A 21,045-nucleotide genomic window follows, 5' to 3' on the forward strand; every position below is an offset into this window, starting at 1 on the left:
ACAACTGGGAAGAAGGCCCAGAGGACTGAGTTAGGCCTTCTAACCAGTCCACCTTGGCACACACCTGCCTCTGTGGCCACCTCCAAACTGCCTCTGGAGGCAGCAGGCCTGACTCCATCCCACCACAGTCCATAAGGGGAGGGGAGGGGAGGGGAGGCGGTGGTGTAGTGGTATTGCCGCTGGATTAGTAATCCCGAGACCCAGGGTAATGCTCTGGGGACCTGGGTTTGAATCCTGCCACGGCAGATGGTAGGATATGAATTCAATAAAAATCTCCAATTAAAAAAGTCTGATGATGATCATGGATGTCAATTGTTGTAAAAACCCATCTGGTTCACTAATGTCCTTTAGGGAAGGAAATCTGCCATCCTTACCTGGTCTGGCCTACATGTGAATCAGACCCACAACAATGTGGTTGACTCTTAAATACTGAACAAGGGCAATTAGGGATGGGCAATAAATGCTGGCCCAGCCAGTGTCACCCACATCCCTTGAATGAATAATAAAAAAAACCCCGCTTCCCTGCAAAGAAAATTATAGTGGGTGGAGGCCCCTTTCAGGAGACGGGTGTGCTGAGTCAGGAAATTTCCCGACTCTACCTTCCCACTTTCTCCCACGGGAATCTGGCCCATTAACCCTGTTTCTTTCCCTACGGATGCTGCCGGACCTGATGAGTGTTTTCCAGCATTGTCCATATTTATTGCAGCTATTGTTTTCTTCTATGAGCTTAGCAAAACTTTGGCTGATGGTACGTTACAGATGATATCATGTGGAACTTGCCAATGTAGCCCGTGAGACCCATTTCTAGCTTTATACCTATTGTGAGAATCTTCACTTTTCAACAAGTTCATGAATTTCCCCAACCCGAGCCCAGGGAGATATAACCCTGATTACCTCAGATCAGGCTACTGCTGCAGAGCACCTGGGCTCAGACAGCTCCAAAACAAAGGGTGGAGGTGGAAGTCAGTAAGCTGAATTTTGACTGGGTTTAACGGAATTTTCATAGGTAGCCCTAAAAGACACTAAATCAGGTTTTGTCTAATGGCTTAAGCCTGGCAAAGCCGACTTCTTATATAATCCTAGCCCAAAAGGGTTTGTCTTGTGGACTGGCCCAGGATACAGGAAAAAGGCTTTTGTCAAACTCCATAAATGTTAACCTGTCCTCAGGGATTTCATTGGTTGCGATCAAAACGCTGCAAAATCTTTTACTGAATTTTAAAAATAAGCTAACAAATTAATCTAATATTCCGCATTTAAGTGAGACACAAGTGAAATGGGGCCTTGTGATTTGATGGTCTCTTGCTTTAATCAGATCCAAGAAAGCAGGCAGAAGCAGCGGATCTGTTTGGGGGGATAGGTGGGAGCAGTTTGGAGGTTATATGACTTTTCAATGCCCCCCTCCCCCCCACTACATCCTGCGTTCGCTCACTTGTTGTTGGAAGAAGTTCCGAAAAGTTTGAAATGATAAAACTTTGTCAACATTTCAGTTTTTATTGGGCACTTGAAAATAACGTTTTTAGCTGTACGTTTTCGCATGACAGAAACGGTCTTCAATTTACCGACAGTCTTGTTTATACCCTGAACGCCTTGTTGATGGTAATCACGTGTTTCATTGTCAGTAACCCCAAAACTCTTGTTTCCTCCGTCACAGAAATATACGCATGTCCGACTATTATGTCAAGAAAGCCCAATGCCCTATTACAAGAGCAAGTTGTGGTGGTGCGGAATCGTTTTGATGGGAATGGGTGAGCTGGGGAACTTTGCAGCCTATGGCTTTGCTCCAGCTACTCTGGTCGCTCCATTGGGATGCGTGTCTGTTATTGGTAAGGATGATCTGCAGCCTCTTCTGGAGGGTTGATCACTAACCATTTAAATTCCCCCATTGTATCCCTCAAGGTTTATACTGGAGTGCAGTGATGGATATGCAGTGAACCAAGGCCAGTTAGGGATGGGCCATAAATGCTCACTCTGCCAGCAATGCTCACATCTCAAGAATGCATTTAAAGAAAAACTGGTCCTGCAGGGAGAGACAATCAATGGCTATATGTAAAATATGGGCATGTCTTGACAGTTACAAATATCTCACATAAAAGGAACAAGAGCCACTAGGAAGCGCCAGACATTTGCAAATTACAAACTAGTCTCAGCCTTCAATATAACAAACCCTATTTAAGTAGTCACTTGCTGTACAGAACTTGAATATTGCTGAACAAAAGAGACATGCTGTCAAAGTTTTTTGTCTTGCACTCATCAGGACAGATGCAAGAATGCCAAATTTCAAAGGGAGCAACAATTTATACTGCATGGAAAAAGGGTACTGATTGGTCAAGGCAAGGCCACAGAGACTGTACCAGGGAACTATTGTCCCCCAGGCTTTTATTTAATTCAAAAAAGGCACACTGCCTGAACATGTTCCTTTTGCCTGCAGAGGACAGGTCCCTGTGTAGGAATATATGTAGCTTGTAGCAAGTATAAGTGAGCCACATTGTGAGCTTGACTGATAATCTTAAACGGGTTGTTAGTGTAATTCTTAGCACATTCGGGATTGTTCAGCAAATAGTCATTTGGTGCTTACCGAACTTGAGTGTTGCTGAGAAAACACACATGTCTAAGCTGTTTTTGCGAATGTCCTGATGAGTGCAAGCCAAGTGCTGTCCAATCGTGGACTCACATCTAACAGTGACATTATATTCTGAGTTTAACAAGCACAGGCTGGTTGAGTACAGCCAATACCTTGACTATTCCAAACAGCTGAAGTGAAGAGCTGTTTGATATGATCCACCAGTCATTGCAACGTATGGCCTTTGTAGATGGCATCACACCGGCACTGAAATTCATATACCATATTATTCATTTGTGTGGCATAGCTCCGTGCACTATACAATTGGCCATTTACTCACCATGCAAGCTTGACGCTGAAATAGGGCATATCAGAGCCACCCTGCGGAATAATGGCTACACCAATCAGATCATTGCTCGCTCTGTATTACGCATACTCACGAATGAGCCTAAGGCTGCCACTTTTGGACCTGAAAAGTGCCGAGTCTACCTCAAATTTTCCTGGAAGGGTAAGGCACATTATCTCAAATATTTCGCAACAGATGAAGCCAAAAAAGATGTTCTGCCTATCACACAAATGAGTAATGTGGTATATGAATCTCAGTGCCGATGTAAAGTGTGGTAAGCAGAATGTCTTTTTGACTTGAAGCTAGCATCTTGTTAGTGGAAAATTTCACCCGTGTTACTATTGCATAGAAGCAGCATGAAACGGCTAGCTTTACCTGTTGCAAGCAATAACCCAATCAGGGTAGCCATTATCTCACAGGGTGGCTTTGATGCGCCCTGTATCAGCATCAAGCTCGCATGGTGGGCAAATGGCTAGGGCCCTATTTACAAGATTGCGATAAGGCCAATCTTACAGTGCATGGAACTGTACAGAGCTGCATAAATGAGTAATGTAGTATATGATTTTCAGTGCCAAAGCCTGGAGGATCGTATCAAACAGTACATTCCTTTGGCTGTTTGCAATAGGCAGAGTGTCGACCGTACTCAACCAACCTATGCCTGCAACTCAGAACATGTTAGACTTGATTCTGCAATTGGACAGCACTTGCTGAATAATCCTGAGTGTGCCAAGAATTACACTAACAACTAATTCAGGATTATCAGTCGAGCTCACAATGTGGCTCACTTACACTTGCTAGAAGCCACATTATTCATACACAGGGGTCCTGTCCTGTGCAGGCAAAAGGAATATGTCCAGGCATTGTGCCTTTTTTGAATTAAACAAAAGCCTTGGGGACAATAGTTCCCTGATGCATTCTCCATGGCAACACCTCGACGAATCAGAGTCGAGATGCCAACAAATCAGCACCCCTTTCTCAAGCAGTATAAATGGTTGCTCCTTTTGAAATTTGGTATTCCCAGATCTGTCCTGAGAAGTGCAAGATGAAAAGCTTTGACAGCGTGTCTCTTTTTTTCTGAAATCCTATTTACTTTAGTGTATTTCACAAGTTAAGACGTAGGATTTCCCTAAGGTGATGAGTTCTAAACTGAACATAGTGCTTCAAATGAAATCTGACTGGTCCCCTGTGTTACTGCTGCTATACTGTTTTATCTCTATTTCTAAATCAGGTCATTCCTGTTTCTTTACCTATGCCTTTGCCCCATAAAATCTCCATTCAGGGTACATTCACTGCTATGCTTTTGCACTTTTACCTCGATGGGCTCCTCGTGTTGCCCCAACGAGCTTCACTTCCCATATATCTGATGTCTGTGTACCAGTACTGGATGAGCAGAATTTCCTCCAATTAAATATTGGGAAGACTGAAACCATTGTTTTTAGTTCCTGTTTGGTTCCCTCACTACGGACTCCATCCCTCTCCCTGGCAACAGTCCGAGAATAAGCCGGCCTGTCCCAACTTTGGCGCCACATTTAACCCTGAGATGAGCTTCCGACCTCATATCTCTCAGACCACCTGTTTCCACCTACATTACATTGCCCAACTTTGCCCCGTCTCAGCTCATCAGCTGCTGAAACCCTCACCCATGCCTTTGTTACCTCTGGGCTCAACTATTCCAACTGGTCTCCCACATTCTGCCCTCCATAAATTTAAGTCATCCAGATCTCTGCTGCCTGTTGTCTTTAATAGCAACTAGTCCCACTCCCCTTAAACCCCTGTCCTCGATGACTTACATTAGCTCCCGGTCAAGCCACATCTTGATTTTAAAATTCACATCCTTGTTTTCAAACCCCGCCATGGCCTTGCCCTCTCCTATCTCTGTAGTCTCCTCTGGACCCACTACCCTCCACCAATTCTGTGCTCCTCTAACTCTGGCCCCCTTGTGCATTCCCAATTATAATTGCTCCCGCCATTGCCTTCAGTTGCCAAGGCCCCAAGCTCGGGAATTCCCTCCCTATCCTCTCTGCCTCTCCACCTCACCTTCCTCTTTAAGACGCTACTTAAACCCTGCCTCTCTGACCAAGCTTTTGGTCATCTGACCTAATATCTCCTTATTTGACTCCGTGTCTTTCTTTCTTTTCCAATGCTCCTACAAAACGCCTTTCGATGCTCCATTTTGTTACAGGCGCCATAGAAATGTAGGTTGTCCGGGAAACTTCAAGAAGGGCAGCTCACCACCTCAAGGGAGATTAGGGATGGGCAATAAAAACTGGCCTAGCCAGCGATGCCCACATCCCACGAATGAATAGAGAAAAACTTGTAGTTAGCCCAGCAGGGTGCGGTCAAAACTCATCTCAAGGTCCTGGGATCTTGTACCCATTTCCCGGAGTTACAACACGGGAGAAGAAACCTTCCCTCAACCCATGGTGCATGCTCTGAAGGAGAGCCTAGGCTCAGCAGCAGATTATATCTAGTGTCCTGAGATTTGGTACAACAGTCTGTGCAGTGGGATTGGCTGCAACCCTCCCACCCAACTGGGAGTCATTTTTGTGGCTCACGTTTTGGGGCCAGTTATTAGTGGCACCGCGGCCCTCCTAAAAATATGGCAACAGCAGCTGAAGCTGCTGGCCAAGGTGTCTGTGGGTTTCATGGTGCTGCACCAGCAATATGTGGGTTGAAGTAGAACACTCAAAATCACTGTCTTTCTCTTCCCCCCCACCGATATAGTTTATTTATTGTCAACAACTTGCGTTTAAAATAGGACCTTTAACATAATAAAACGTGGCAAGGCACCTCACAAGAACATTAGCAAACAAAATTTGACACCGAGCCACATAAGGAGATATTAGGGCAGGTGACTAAAAAGGCAGGTTTTAAGGAGCGCCTTAAAAGAAGGAGGGAGAGGTGGAGAGGTTTAAGGAGGGAATTCCAGGCAACAGAAAGCACAGCCATCAGTGGTGGAGAGATTATAAAAGGCCGGAATTGGAAGAACGCAGATATCTCGATGTGATCTCAATGCTGATTTTATCTGGCAAGCCAATTATCAGCCGTTTTAATTAAATTTCACCAAGTTATGGCTTCTAAATATATGAAGGAAAGTTTTTTAAACAAGTTTTATTAAGAAGTTATGTTTTATGACACTACCTGACTGCCCTGGTTCATGGAAGATTTTGCGGTCAGCAATATGCAAACAGGTTTTGAGCAGAAACTCGGAGAAAAGGAACCCCCTTTTTCAAACGTGTGCAACTTGCAATGGAATTGGTAATTGTGCCCAAAGCAGAAACTCTAGTCCACCGAGTACGTGCGCAAATCTTCCTTTTTTTTTTCCGCACACGGTGCTGAGTTTCCCTCAGAGCTGCTCCTGCAGCGCTACCGATGTAACTTTTCCAAAGTGTGACGGGAAACAGGGTTTAGGCTCCTAACAGATGCTTCCGGCGGAGTTAGAGGGCCAGGGGCGAGAGTGAGCGCTCCTGAATAAAGTCCAGGCCGTGGTTTTACTTGAAATCAATTTTCTGAGTAAAATAACCATTTGTGTTTCTAAATGGCATGGATCAAACAGATTGCTCGAAGAGAAGATTAACTTTTTTTTATTGAACTGTAGAGTTAATAACTGCTGCTCCAAATTAAATTGGAAAGCGCTTTGCTACGGCGGTTGCTATGGTGACATTGAATTTGGGAGCTGAAGGCACTGTTTAAGCAGTGTTATTGCACTCATATTGCTTCCTAATCTATGCTGCTGATTTTTTTTTCTCATTTTGTTCTTTTTAAACGTAGATTAGCTCAAGCAAACAGCTTGAACAGCACCAGTAACAGTAGGACTGGATGTTCTTGGGGGGAAAAAAAATGATCACTCATTTTCAGGACGTGGCTGTTATTTATTGCCCATCACAATAAAACTGCGTGGCTTTGCTAGACCACATCAGAGGGCAGCTAACCGCATTGGGAAAAAATAACTAATGTAGAAGATCCAGCTGCCTCCCAAAGTAGTTTTTGAACTGCAGCCACTGTGGGAACATGGTTGAGGGACTGGAGTCTTGTGTAGGCCAGACTGGCTAAGGACAGAGGGTTTCCTTCCCCAAAAGGACATTGGTGAACCAATTGGGTTTTCAAGACAAGTCGACAGTCTAATGGTCATTTTCCCAGGGTTTACAATGTTGGGCAGCGTGAGGTACGGGTAATCCTGTAATACAGGTCAAGGGCTGAAATTTCAGGCCTCGATGAGGGCAGGGATGGAGGCTGATGGGGCCCAGAAATACCGGCGCTGGCCAGCATGCTGGCTCGTTCCCAACGCCGGCCACTTTTGGCGAAGCAGATTTGAGGCTGTTAGGGTCGCCCCACCTCGTTCATTAAGAGCCTAGCCTTCCCGATGAGCTGGGCACCCAGCGGCGGGCTGGGGGTGGGCTGCATATGTACTCAACGGTGGAGCATCCACAGCACTCTGGGGTAGAGAATTCCAAAGATTCGCAATCCTGTGAGTGAAGAAATTTCTCCTCACCTCAATCCTAAGTGATCGGCCCCTTGTCCTGTGACTGTGCCCCCATGTTCTAGATTCCCCAGCCAGGAGAAACACCATCTCAGTATCTACCCTGCCACGCCCCTTCAGAATCTTGTATGCTTCAATGAGATCACCCCTCATTCTTCTAAGCACCACAGAATATAGGCCCAAATTAATCAGCTGCTCATCATAGGACAACCCTCTCATCCCAGGGACATATATAGTGAACCTTCACTGTACCACCTCTACTGCAAGTATATCCGTCCTTAAATAAGAAAACCCAAAACTACACATGGTACTTCAGGTATGGCCTCATCAAAACCCTGTATAACTGAAGCAAGACTTCTTTATTCCTGTACCCCATTCCCCTTGCAGTAAAAGCCAATTCACGTGAGATGAGTAACTCACCAAAATCTGTTCACCATCTACAAGGCACAAGTCAGGGGTGTGATGGAATACTCCCCACTTGCCTGGATGAGTGCAGCTCCCACAATACTGAAGAAGCTGGACACTGTCCAGGGCAAAGCAGCCCGCTCGATTGACACCACATCCACAAACATTCACTCCCTCCATCACTGATGCACAGTAGCAGCAGTGTGTACCATCTACAAGATGCACTGCAGGGACTCACCAAGGCTCCTTAGACAACACCATCCAAACCTACGACCACTATCACCTAGAAGGACAAGGGCAGGAGATAGATGGGAACACCACCACCTGGAAGTTCCCCTCCAAGTCACTCACCATCCTGATTTGGAAATATATCACCGTTCCTTCACTGTCGCTGGGTCAAAATCCTGGAACTCCCTCCCTAACAGCACTCTGGGTGTACCTACAACACAGGGACTGCAGCGGTTCAAGAAGGCAACTCACCACCACCTTCTTGAGGGCAACTAGGGATGGGCAATAAATGCTGGCCCAGCCATCAAAGCCCACATGGCATGAATGAATAAAAAAAACATGCCACTTGCTTTCCTAACTGCTTGCTGTATCTGCACACTAAGTTTCTGCATCCCTTGTACAAGCACACACTAGTGTCTTTGAACATCAACTCTTGTGCCTTCATGTCTTTTTAAAAAAATATTCTGCTTTTCTATTCTTACGACCAAAGTGAATAACTTCACACTTCCCCACATTAAACTCCATCTACCACCTTGCTGCCCACTCACTTAACCTGTCGCTGTTTTTATTGCAAAGAGATATAAGATGTTGGGAAAACTCAGCAGGTCAGGCAGCATATGTGGAGAGAGAAACAGATTTAACGTTTTGAGTCCAATATGACTTCTTCAGTTCTCCAGCATTCAGTGTTTTGCTTCTATATCTCCTTGCAGCCTCCTGTCCTCCTCACAACTTATATTTCCACCTAGCTTTGTATCATCAGCAAACTTAGATACATTGCTCTCTGTTTCTTTGTCTAAGTCATTAACATAGATAGTAAATAGCTCAGGCCCCAGCACTGATCCTTGCTGCACTCCACTAACCACAGCCTGCCAACAAGACCCATTTGTTTACCTTTGCCTCCTGTTTGTTAACCAATCCTCTATCCGTGCAATTATATTACCCCAACTCCATGATGTTAACCAATCCTCTATCCACGCTATTATATTACCCCCAACTCCATGAGCCCTTATCTTGCCTATTGACCTTTCATGTGACACCTTATCAAATGTCTTTTGGAAGTCCAAGTATACTACATCTACAGATTCCCCTTTATCCACCTTGCTAGTTACATCCTTAAAAACTTAAATTTGTCAAACAGGATTTCCATTTCTTAAAATCATGTTGGCTTAGCCCAATCATATACAATGACTTTAAAGTGTATTAAGACTTCCTTAATAAGGGATTCCAGTACTTTTGCGAAGAATAATGTCAGGCTAATGTCTGTAGATCCCTGTTTACTCTCTCCCACCTTTCTTGAATAGTGGTGCTATATTTGCTAACTTCCAATCTGCTGGGACTACTCCAGAACTTAGGGAATTTTGGAAAATCATAGCCAGAGCAACCACTATCTCTGCAGCTATCTCTTTCAGAACCCTAGGGTGTGGGCCATCAGATCCCGGGGATCTGTCAGATTTTAGTCCCTTAAGTTTCTCCAATACTTTTTCTGCTGGTATTAATTCCCTCACTCATTTTAGCACCTAGGTTACCCTTTATTTCTGGCATGCAACTTGTGTCTTCCACTGTGGAAACAGGCACAAAATATTTGTTCAATGCCTCTGTCATTTCCTCCATCCCAATAATTTAGCCTGCCTTGGCTTCTAAGGGCCCAACATTTACTTTAGCTACTTGTAAAAGATCTTACAATAAATATATTTTTATATCCCTGGGTAGTTTGCTCTTGTATTTTATTTTTTCTCCTTATTATCAGATTGGTTTCTAAAACACTCCCAATCCTCAGAATTGCTAATATTCTTTGCAACATTATAAGCCTCTTTTTTTAAACTAATACAATGCTTAACTTCTTGAGTAGGCCTCGGATGCATCTTTCTTGATTAATTTCTATTTTTAAATGGAATATATTTTTGTTGAGCATTTTGAATTGTTTCTACAACTGTTTCCCACAATTTATTTATAGCCATACCTTTTAGTCTATTCAACCAATCAACCTTAGCCAGTTCTCTCCTCATACCTATATAATTGACTTTGTTTATGTTTAAGATTCTTATTTGTGATTAGAGTATGTTGCTTTCAAATTTAACATGGAATTCAACTGTATTATGATCACTATTTCCCAGTGGACCTTTTATTATGAAATTACTAATTAACTCTGCCTTATTACACAATACAAGATCTAAGATAGCTTTATCCCTCACTGTTTCCACAATGTATTGCTCCAAGGCATTGTCACAAAAACACTCTCCAAACTCATCTTCTAGACCACCCTTGCCGATTTGATTGGTCCTGTCTATATGAAGATTAAGTGTCCCCACAATTGTTACATTGCCTTTGTTGCATACTGCAACAATTTCTTGTTCAATGCTGTGTCCAACAGTATAACTACTGTTACGGTGACCTATAAGCTACTCCCAACAGCGTCTTCTGACTCTTGCTATTCTTAGTCTCGATCCATACTTATATAAAAGCGGATGCTGGAAATCTGAAATAAAAACAAAGTGCTGGAAAAGCTCAGCAGGTTTGGGAGCACCCATGGAGAGAGAAACAGAGTTAATGTTTTGAGTCCAATATGAGTGTTCTTCAAATGTTTCTCTCTCTGCAGGCGCTGCCATGTCTGCTGAGTATTACCAGCACTTTTCTGTGTTTACTCCAGTCATACCTAACTACTTCACAATTAGCCTACCAGTATCCCCTCCATTCCCCCCAACCCCACAACACACACCGCCCCCACCCCCAAACCCCCAACGCCCCCCCAGCCACAGTTGGGGTTTGGCTTCTTTTTCTGCTTTTTATATGAACTTTCAAAAAAGTTGGTGAGATGACACCCCTCTCCCCCATTGAAGCACCCTCTCAGTTACTTACCCTGTACTGCATCCTACTGCTTCTCTCAAGCTGTAAGTCCTCTGATTGGCCCTCCAGTTTCAAGAGCCTGCACACCTCCTTTAATTGGACTGTCCCCGTGCCAATGTTTTTTTTTATGCTTTCATGGGATGTGGGCTTCGCTGGCTGGGCCAGCATTTATTGCCCATCCCTAGTTGCCCCTGAGAAGATGGTGGTGGTGAGCTGCCTTCTTGAACCGCTGCAGTCTATGTGGTGTAGGTACACTTACAGCACTGTTAGGAAGGGAGTTCCAGAATTTTGACCCAGCAACAGCGAAGGAACAACAATATATTTCCAAGTCAGGATGGTGAGTGACTTGGAGGGGAACTTCCAGGTGGTGGTTTTCCCATGTGTCTGCTGCCCTTGTCCTTCTAGGCGGTAGAGGTCACGGGTTTGGATGGTGCTGTCTAAGGAGGTTTGGTGAGTTGCTGCAGTGCATCTTCAGGATGGTACACACTACTGTCCCTGTGCGATGGTGGTGGAGGGCGCCTCTGGGAAAATCCTGAAGAATGATTGCTCCTCTCTCATGGTGTTTCTCTGCCTTTGATGGAGAAGCCCAGCCCCAAGTCTCTGAAATTGGAGTTGAATCCACAGCCTTTCTGTAGGAGAGGTATGAGTTCTACCTCCTTAGCCACAGCTGTCATCAGCTTAAGGTTACAAATACAGCAAAAAAAAAACAATTACAAAGTTTACTATGTGGGTCGGAGGAAGGTAGAACGAACGAGATACAAGATTGGTGTTCTCACAGGAGCAATGTACAAATAAGTTTGGGCAGAAATGTCAACCAATTGCTGTACCAATAATTTATTTCATTCTCACAGTAGGTGTGCACCCTCTGTAACACAGACTGTCACACATTGTACCTTGACAGAGAGGTCCTTCATTTGACCTTTCTCATTATATCGAATTAGGAATCAGGGCTGTGCAAGGCAGAAGCAGTGGTAAAGAGGCGGGGTGTGGGGGGGGTGGGGGGAGGGGGTAAGGGGTGGGGTGTGTGGTATGGGGAAGGTGGTCCACAAGGGATTTTGGGAGAGGGTGTGGATATCCCTGGTCAGAATGGTGGCTGCTGGTTTCCGGGTACCTATCCTCACACCAAAATCAGCGCTGTTCAAACCACAGCGGGATCTGTCCGAATCACCATGTTGGCCACCCACTAGCGCAATTCCTGGTGGGTGAGCAGAGTTAAAATTAGCCCTCCTGTTCTTAGTAACATTGGAAATGTGACTTCAAGCAGCGTTACCTTGGTTACCGGATGTCTGAATTTTCGAATGAAATCGTAGGTGCTGCCAAGGTGAAATTAAATTCTGCAAAACGCCCCGGACTGTATCAGATCGAAGCAGTTCAGGCTCTTGGATTAGACTTTACGGCCAGTGGATGATGATAGGATTTACAGGCAATATGTAGAATTTGCACCATCTGGCAGGCAGCTCCTCGTAATCTTCTTGCCAATTTTTCATGGCCAACCTTCCCTCCCCCTCCCCGCTCTCCCCTCATTCTTTTTGAAAGCACTGGTTCCTCACTGGAGAGCATTTCCATAGACGTCAGTGAACCTCTGGTAACTTGTGCAAGTGGCCGACACACATACATGAATGTTGGCAGTCAACGTTGGCAACTCGTACAGCTGCAAAGGCTCCAGGAGCTAAGCTCACTCAATGTCCACACATTCTCACCTCTACAGGAGGCACTGGGTAACGTTCCCGAGCTGGAGTAGCAAACTGTCCCCCATTCCCTCATTTTGAGGCACTATTAGTCACTCAGTGCCCTTGCTGTGAACCTGACTGAGACTAACCAACACTATCCAGGCAGGGATTAAATATGGTACCTCCTTGTTCTGATATGGGTCATCCCTTGGGTGGGAAAATTTATTTAACCTTCTGGGAAGCTGTCCAAATGTTTTTTTTTGTGCATTGGTTTCACTTTCAAGAAGTAAAGTCCCCAGTTTTAAACAGACGCTTGGTAATACAGAACTTTGAGTGTTGTTGAAAAGAAGGACATGTTGTCGAAGCTTTTCATCTTGCACTCATCAGGACAAATGCAAGAATGCCAAGGCCAGGATTTTATGGCCCCTCTCACCCGGCAGGATATTATGGTCCCGCCAAACTGAACGGAGATTTAAATGGCTCGTCGCATCTGACAGGGGAGGGAGGGTTTGCCATGGCGGGGCCTTAAAATCCTGGCCCAAATTTCAAATGATCATGACAAAGTACATTACAAGAGTAATATACTGGTCGGTACTGATTGGTTGGCTGATTGGCTGAGGCGTTGTCATAGAGAAAATAACGAGGAACTATAGGCCACCCAAGCCCCTGGGCAATTCAAAAAAAGGTGCCAGGCTTGAACATATTCCTTTTGTTTGCAGAGAATAGGCCCCAGATATGAACATATATCACTTCTAGCAAGCGTAAGTGAGCCAGGTTACGAGCTTGACTGACTAGATTAAATTGGATGTTGGTATCGCCTTTGTGATTGTTCAGTAAGTGCTGCTCAATCGCAGAATCACACCGAACAGTAAAGGCTTTATTTTGGGATTTTGTGTGAAATTTGGCACCCTTGTGTTAGTCCTGATGAGGGCAAGATGAAAAACTTCGGCAATGAGTCTCCCTTTTCTGCGGTTTTAATTGGGTTTCACTCGGGTTTCATTCCATTCAGCTGCAACCATATCTTTGCATTGATAAGAACAGCTATTAGTGTTTGATGCATTGATCAATGCAGCCTTTGGTCTCTGGTGCATCGGTTAATGCAGCTACTAGATTTCGGTGCAGCCATTCACGGTGATGCTGGACTGACAACTGATTTAAGGGGTAAAAATTGAAAAAAAAAGAAGATTCAAAACACTAAATCAAGGGAATAAAAACATGAGTTAGTAGTTGATGTGGTAAAATTCTCTGTGCTACAAACATGCATTTAGGAAATCTAGTGAACTAGAAACATTGGTTCTATATTCCTGTAGGTGTTGATAATGGTCAAACTGGGATGAGAGCTCATTGAGTTCAATAACTTGTATTGATTAATATGTTTTTGTGTGGAGGTGTACATGAAATGTGAGGTTTGCAGTGACTAATTCAATAGCGAACAAATTGACCTAATGTGATCACTCTGTGAAGCCTCAAATAACATCCTTGTTCCTATGGTTACCCGTAATAATAAAAAAAAGAGGAGCAACATACTTTTTTTATTCCCAACCCAGCTCATCTGCTGTGTATGGCTTGGATTTAATAAAATTACTGTTGTGAGCAATCAGTTACTGAATAGATTCGGCTGAATAGATCACTGCTCAAGCTGTGAGCATTCACAGACAAAAGGAACTAAACTTGTCCCAGAAAAAAGATGCTCATCTTTTATGCAGCAAATTCACCATTGGCAGAGCCGAAAATAAGAGGGAGGGCTTGGGGCTAGATTTTAACTACCACGGCGCGCAGCTGACTAGCCGGAGCCACCTCAGTTAAAAAAAAATACCCCAAATCGTGCAATTTTCACTCCGGGGTAGGGGCGGGGGGCAAGTGTGGGATAGAGTTGGGCCCACCAACACTGGAAGCAGAGCGTAAGTGGCCATGCGGATGGGCATATCCCAAGGCAGGAAAGCCTGCCTTAGTTCTATGGGACTTATCCCAGTTGTTTTAGAGGTTATAGGCCCTCTAGCCCTCACTCTTCACACCTCCTCAACCCACCCCCCCACCCATCCCCCATGGCCCTTCACTAACTCCATGCCAATTCAATGTCAACCCGTGTCCCCACCCGCTCCCCCATGACACCTCATACCCTTTATGCCACCTCCACAGCCACTCGCCTGGTATCCTCAATAGGAAGACCTCAGGGGCCACGTGGAGATGAAAAAAACACTTCAAACAATCTAATACAGTTCTCACTCACACACTTTAAGTGAAAAAACTCCCAGTCATAAAATCCATTCGAAGCTTTTAAAAAATCTCAAGTGGTTAATCTCTTATAAAAATAAATATTCAGACCCCCATCCCCATGAAAGAACTCTCTGAACTCCCGAGGTGAGGTGAGAGTGACTGCCCTTGACATCAAGACAGCATTTGACCAAGTGTGGCACCAAGGAGCCCGAGCAAAACTGGAGTCAATGGGAATCAGGGGGGAAACTCTCCGCTGGTTGGAGTCATATCTAGCACAAAGGAAAATGGTTCTGGCTGTTGGAGATCAGTCATCTCAGTTCCAGGACATCACTACAGGAGTTCCTCAGGGTAGTGTCTTTGGGCCAACCATCTTCAGCTGCTTCATCAGTGACCTTCCTTCCATCATAAGGTCAGAAGTGGGGATGTTCACTGATGATTGCACAATGTTCAGCACCATTCGCAACTCCTCAGATACTGAAGCAGTCCATGTCCAAATGCAGCAAGACCTAGACAGTCTTGGGCTGACATGTAGCAATTAACATTCGTACCACACAAGTACCAGGCAATGACCATCTCCAACAAGAGAGAATCTAACCATTGCCCCTTGACATTCAATAGCATTACAATCACTGAATCCCCCACTATCAACATCCTAGGGGTTACCATTGACCAAAACCTGAACTGGACTGGCCATATAAATATTGTGGCTACAAGAGCAGGTCAGAAGCTGGGAATCCTGCGGCGAGTAACTCACCTCCTGACTCCCCAAAGCCTGTCCACCGTCTACAAGACACAAGCCAGGAGTGTGATGGAATACTCTCCACTTGCCTGGGTGAGTGCAGCTCCCACAACACTCAAGAAGCTTGACCCCATCCAGGACAAAGTAGCCTGCTTGATTGGCACCCCATCCACAAACATTCACTCTCTCCACCACTGACCTACAGTGGCAGCATTGTGTGAGATCTACAAGATGCACTGCAGGAGTTCACCAAAACTGCTTAGGCAACACTTTCCAATCCCACGACCGTACCATCTAGAAGGACAAATGCAGCAGCTGCATGAGAACACCACTCACCATCCTAACTTGAAAATATATTGCCGTTCCGTCACGTTCACTGGGTCAAAATGTTGGAACTTCCTCCCTAACAGCGCTGTGGGTGTACCTACACCATACGGACTGTCGTGGTTCAAGAAGGTCGCTCACCACCACCTTCTCGAGCGCAATTAGGAATGTACAATAACGCCCACATCCCATGAATGAAAAAAAAGACAGCTAATCATTTTATCGGTTCTTTAAAATGTCAATCAAACTGCGAACTCAGAACTCCCTGCTGAGATAACTATTAGCTTTTGAAACTCAGCCACCCTCAGCCAAGCATTCATAATGATAGCCCTTGGGAAAATGTCATCAAAGAGCTTTATTGAAATAGGACAACCAGATGCTAGGTTTTTTCTATCCTGTGCCTGTCAATCAAAGCAGAGGGTTATTTTTTTAATGCTCACTGAGAGCTGCAGCCTTTTTTTTTAAGTTTAAAAACTTCCGACCATGAGAGTTTATGGACCTCATCCACTCTTCAGGAGCATTTACACCTTCTCCATCATTCATGTCTCCTACGCTGCTTGTTAAGGCCCTTCAAACAACCAAAATGGGGTCTGTTTGAACTCAGCACTGAGCTCAAATGGCCCTGCTGAGTTTGGGGTTTCCATCAGTGTGATTCATGTGCTGCTCCCTTTCCCCTACTGGCAAAATTTGGACCGTCAGAAATGGGGGTGAGGCTTCCACATCCGGGTCCAACCTGCCACCTTTAAGTGTCTGTGGAGTCTTCCTAACTCCACGAGAATCCGGTCCTCGGGTGGACCAAAGAGCAAGACTGAAAATAAAACCCAGCCCCCAATGCAATTTTCCCCCAAAAAAACTGTTGAGGCTGGGGGGGCCAATTGAAAGTTTCAAAAACTGCAATTGATTTTTCTTATTAGGCTGGGTGCCCGCCTCCAGGCAGTTAAATTGACCACTCTCATATTGGGGCGTTGGAGACCGACAGGGAAATCCCATTACCTGCCTTTAACCAGTTGCCTTCTGCCTCATGCAGACAGCGGCCTTCCCAGGTCCTTTAGCCTGCCTTGGTCAAAATGGCCGACGTCAGGAATGGGGCCAGGTCACCGGCCCGTTGGCCGGCCTTGTAACTTTTCAGGCCGGGCCTGGCTCACTCCTGACCTCAGCATGGCTCGAAAACTTTGCCGTGGCCTCTTTAAATGTATAATAAAAAGTTGATAAAAACGAATAGTTAGCAGATATTCAATGCGAGTATAATTGCACAATGCCCTCAGTTTATCATAGAGCTAATGGAATATGATAGCCTCATTAGAAGCACAAAAGTCCAATAATTCTGTGGTATTTCCTAAGGGTGCATTGCTCAGTCAGGAGCACAGCATTTTATTTTTTTTTATACAGCCTTGACTCTTAAATTCCATCTCAAGCTGTGTATGATGTTCATTCACGTCTAACTGCAGCTGAGTGACATTTTATTATCCCTGCAGCGTGTTCTTACATTCAAGGCAGTGAAAATCTTCCTCACACCCACACAATAACATACAAGATTGCTTCAATATTTCCCTTCTAGTCTATTGTGCCAGCATCTGCATTCTTGTAGGAATCTAGTCAGAATTTGGGTCTAGTCAGGATCTAGTCAGGTTTGCTTTAAACCTGTCGGCTGTCAGTCAGCCAGAACGCATCCCTTAAAAAACTCATCCTTCCCCCCGACCACCCACCACCCACCAGCACCCCCATACCAATTCCATACAAGGGGCTTGCTGCATTCAGGATACCAACCTTCCTCTGTCCCTCTGTGCTGATATGTATCAATTTTGAATTAATACTAATAGCATAAAGGAAATACTTTTACACAAAGAGGAGGTGATGGTGCAGTGGTATGGTCACTGGATGGGTAATCCAGTGACTCTGGGTAATGTTCTGGGGACCTGGGTTTGCCAAGGCAGATGGTGGAATTTGAATTAAAGGTCTAATGATGACCATGGAGCCATTGTTGTAAAAAAAAACCATCTGGTTCACTAATGCCCTTCAGGGAAGGACAAATACAAGCCATCCTTACCTGGTCTGGCTTACATGTGACTCCAGATGCACAGCAATGTGGTTGACTCTTAAATGCCCTCTGAACAAGGGCAATTATGGATGAGCAATAAATGCTGGCCCAGCCAGTGATGCCCACATCCATTGAATGGGGGGAGGGATTATTTGAATAGTAATGTGTCAATACAAGTTTTTAAAAAAATTCTATCACAATATGTGGGCGTCACTGGTAAGGCCAGCATTTGTTGCTCATCCCTAATTGCTCTGGAACTAAACAGCTAGGTTCATTTCAGAGTCAACCACATTGCTATGGCAATCAAGTAAGGACAGATTTCCTTCCCTAAAGTGGTGGGAAACATTGGTGAAGCAGATGAGTTTTTAAACAGCAATCAACAACAGTTGCCATGGTCACAATTACTGAGGCTAGCTTTATAATTCCAGACTTATTAATGGCACTCAGATTCCACATGTTACTATGCTGGGGTTTGAACCCACATTCTTAGAGCATTAACCTGGGTCTCTGGATTACTAGCCCAATGACATTGCCACTATAACCATCTACCCTTTTGCAGCAACTTCAGTGATTACATTAAAGAAAGAATTGAATGAGCATTCAAAGAGGAAAAATATTTAAGGGTACAGGCAAGTACCACTTTACAAAGCCCTGGTTAGATCTCACCTGGAGTTATGTATAGTTCTGGGCATTAGAAAACATATATTGGCCTTGAAAGGAATGTAGCACAGATTCACCAGAAGCTTACCAGGTCTCCAAGGGTTAGATTATAAAGAGAGATTACATAAACTAGGTGTGTATCCCTTGGAGTATAGAAGGGTAAGAGATAGTTTGATTGAGGCTTTTAGGATTTTGAAAGGATTTGATCATGAGGTTTAAGCTAAGGTAGACAAAGAAAAATTGTTCCCATTAGCTGATGATAGTAGGACCAAAGGACAAAGATGTAAAATTTTGGGCAAGAGATACAAGGGGAATGTGGGGAAGGACTTTTTTACCCAGCGAGTGGTAATGACCTGGAACTTGCTGCCTATGAGGAAGCGACAACCAATGATCAAATTGGATGGGCACTTGAGGAAAATAAAGTTGCAGGGTTACGGGGATAGAGTGGGGAATGGGATTGACTGGATTTCTCTACAGAAAACTGGCATGGGCTTGATAGGCCGAATGGACTCCTTTTGTGCCAAATGTCTCTATGACTCTATGTTAGTGTAGATCGAGAGAAAATCATTTTGTTAGAGTGAGAGTTTAGAACTAGGGGACATAACCTTAATATCAGAGACAGACCACTCAACAGAAAGGTTAGGAAACATTTCTTCATACAGAAGGTGGTAGAAGTGTGGAACTCTCACCCACAAATGGCAGAAGATGTCAGCTCAACTAATCATTTAAAATTTGATAGACAGGTTGTCAAGACAACCTTGTTAGACAAGATATAAGGATATGGAGCTAAGGATGAAGTTAAGATACAGATCAGTCACGATCTCATTAATGCTGGAACAGACTTGAGGGGCTCCAATGTGGCATTAACACGATGATTAAATAGGTTCATGGTCTGAAGTTCCTATGATATTCAGAATAACTTCTATACCTGGTGGCATGGGGTGATGGTGGTGTAATGGTATTATCACTTGGCTAGTAACCCCAGAGTCCTAGGTCAATGTTCTGTGGGCATGGGTTCAACTCCCAACATAGGGAGGTGGTGGTGCAGTGGTATTGCTTCTGGACTAGTATTCCAGGATAATGCTGGTGCTGTTTAAGGAGCTGAGGTGAGTATGGAGGAGACTTGTGTTATAGATATTTTTAAAAATGCTCTGGGAACTGGGGTTTGAATCCTGCCCATGGCAGATGGTGGAATTTGAATTCAATAAAAGTCTACTGATAACCATTGGCAATTTTTGTGGAAAAAACCAACCATCCGGTTCACTAATGTCCTTTAGGGAAGGAAGTCATCCTTACCTAGTCTGGCCTACATGTGACTCCAGACCCACAGCAATGTGGTTGGCTCTGAAATGGCCTAGTAGGCCACTCAGTTCAAGGGCAATTAGGGATGGGCAGCAAATTCTGGCTTTGCCCGTGATGCCCACATCTCACGATTAAAGAACAAAAAAAAAATAATTTTCTACAGGTTGATCCTTGTCAAGTGACGTGAATAAGCAGCATGTATTCAGTTCAGAAAAATAAGGTAACACTTTCCTGCTGACCATCTGTCTGTCTGTCTATGCATCATGTTCTGGTCTAAGATCCCACAAGCAACAGTGAGATAAATGAAGGGTTACACTTTTTTTGAGTCGAGGGATGAATGTTGTCCAGGCACCTCCCTTCATGAAGTGCCAGGGGATATTTATGTGTACCTGAGCAGACCCTCATCTGAAAGATGGTGCCATTGTTTGGAAGGTGCTGTCGAAGGAGTTGCTGAATATGATAATATTACACGGGAATCAGACAACCTGGGTCCATCACCGTCAATTTCAATTTTTCAGTTTTTCCGTTTTAATGCGAGACTTTGACAATTGCAAGTATCATATAATAATGCCGAAACTATCATTGTTTATTTAGCAAGTGCAGCCATTTCTGTGGTGTTTCTGAAGGAGACCCTGCGTTCTTCAGATATTTTGGGTAAGTCATATCTCTGCAACCCCCTTGTGTCTTTGTTTGACTTATGTGGCTGATTACTGAGCGTTAGTGCTGTATTATACCAAGCAACCCCACGATTTATGTAGGGATGGCCCTTCTTTCCCTGTTACCCCATGTGTGCTCTTATCTTAAACACAATAAATAATTAGCTACTTAAAATAAAAATAAAGGTTCCGCTATGGCACAAAGCCTGAAATGAGAATATTTACATAGTAAAGCAGTGTTTACGAGCAGCCCAGATTCTCATCGTTAGGTGGTCTAGTTGGAAGCAGTTTTTTTTAAAACCCTACAGAAACAGGCTATTCGGCCCAACTAGCCTATTTTCTTTATACCTTTCATGGGATGCTAACATCGTTGGCAAGGCCAGCATTTTTTGCCCATCCCTAATTGCCCTTCAACTGAGTGGCTCGCTCAGCCGTTTCGGAGGTTAGTTAAGAGTCAAGCATGTTGCTGTTGGTCTGGAGTCACATGTATTGCAGGCCAGGTAAAGGCAGCACATTTCCTTCCCTCCAGGGCATTAGTGAACCAGATGGGTTTTTAATAACAAGAAATGATAGCTT

The 21,045-nt window shown here is 44.4% G+C and overlaps 1 protein-coding gene across 3 annotated transcripts in view; it reads left to right on the forward strand.

The window, feature by feature from the left end:
- Positions 1-21,045, forward strand: part of nipal2 (NIPA like domain containing 2) — a 96,450-nt gene that overhangs the window by 25,200 nt on the left and 50,205 nt on the right. For 2 of the 3 annotated variants that reach the window (XM_078541104.1, XM_078541106.1), the window contains exons 3-4: positions 1,652-1,823; positions 20,408-20,467. In XM_078541104.1, coding sequence (XP_078397230.1) covers positions 1,652-1,823; positions 20,408-20,467 — 232 coding nt within the window. The remainder of the gene's footprint in view (positions 1-1,651; positions 1,824-20,407; positions 20,468-21,045) is intronic. The other variant, XM_078541105.1, reaches the window with a different exon arrangement.

The sequence above is a fragment of the Cetorhinus maximus genome, chromosome 4 (assembly GCF_964194155.1).
Source record: "Cetorhinus maximus chromosome 4, sCetMax3.hap1.1, whole genome shotgun sequence".
NCBI lineage: Eukaryota > Metazoa > Chordata > Chondrichthyes > Lamniformes > Cetorhinidae > Cetorhinus > Cetorhinus maximus.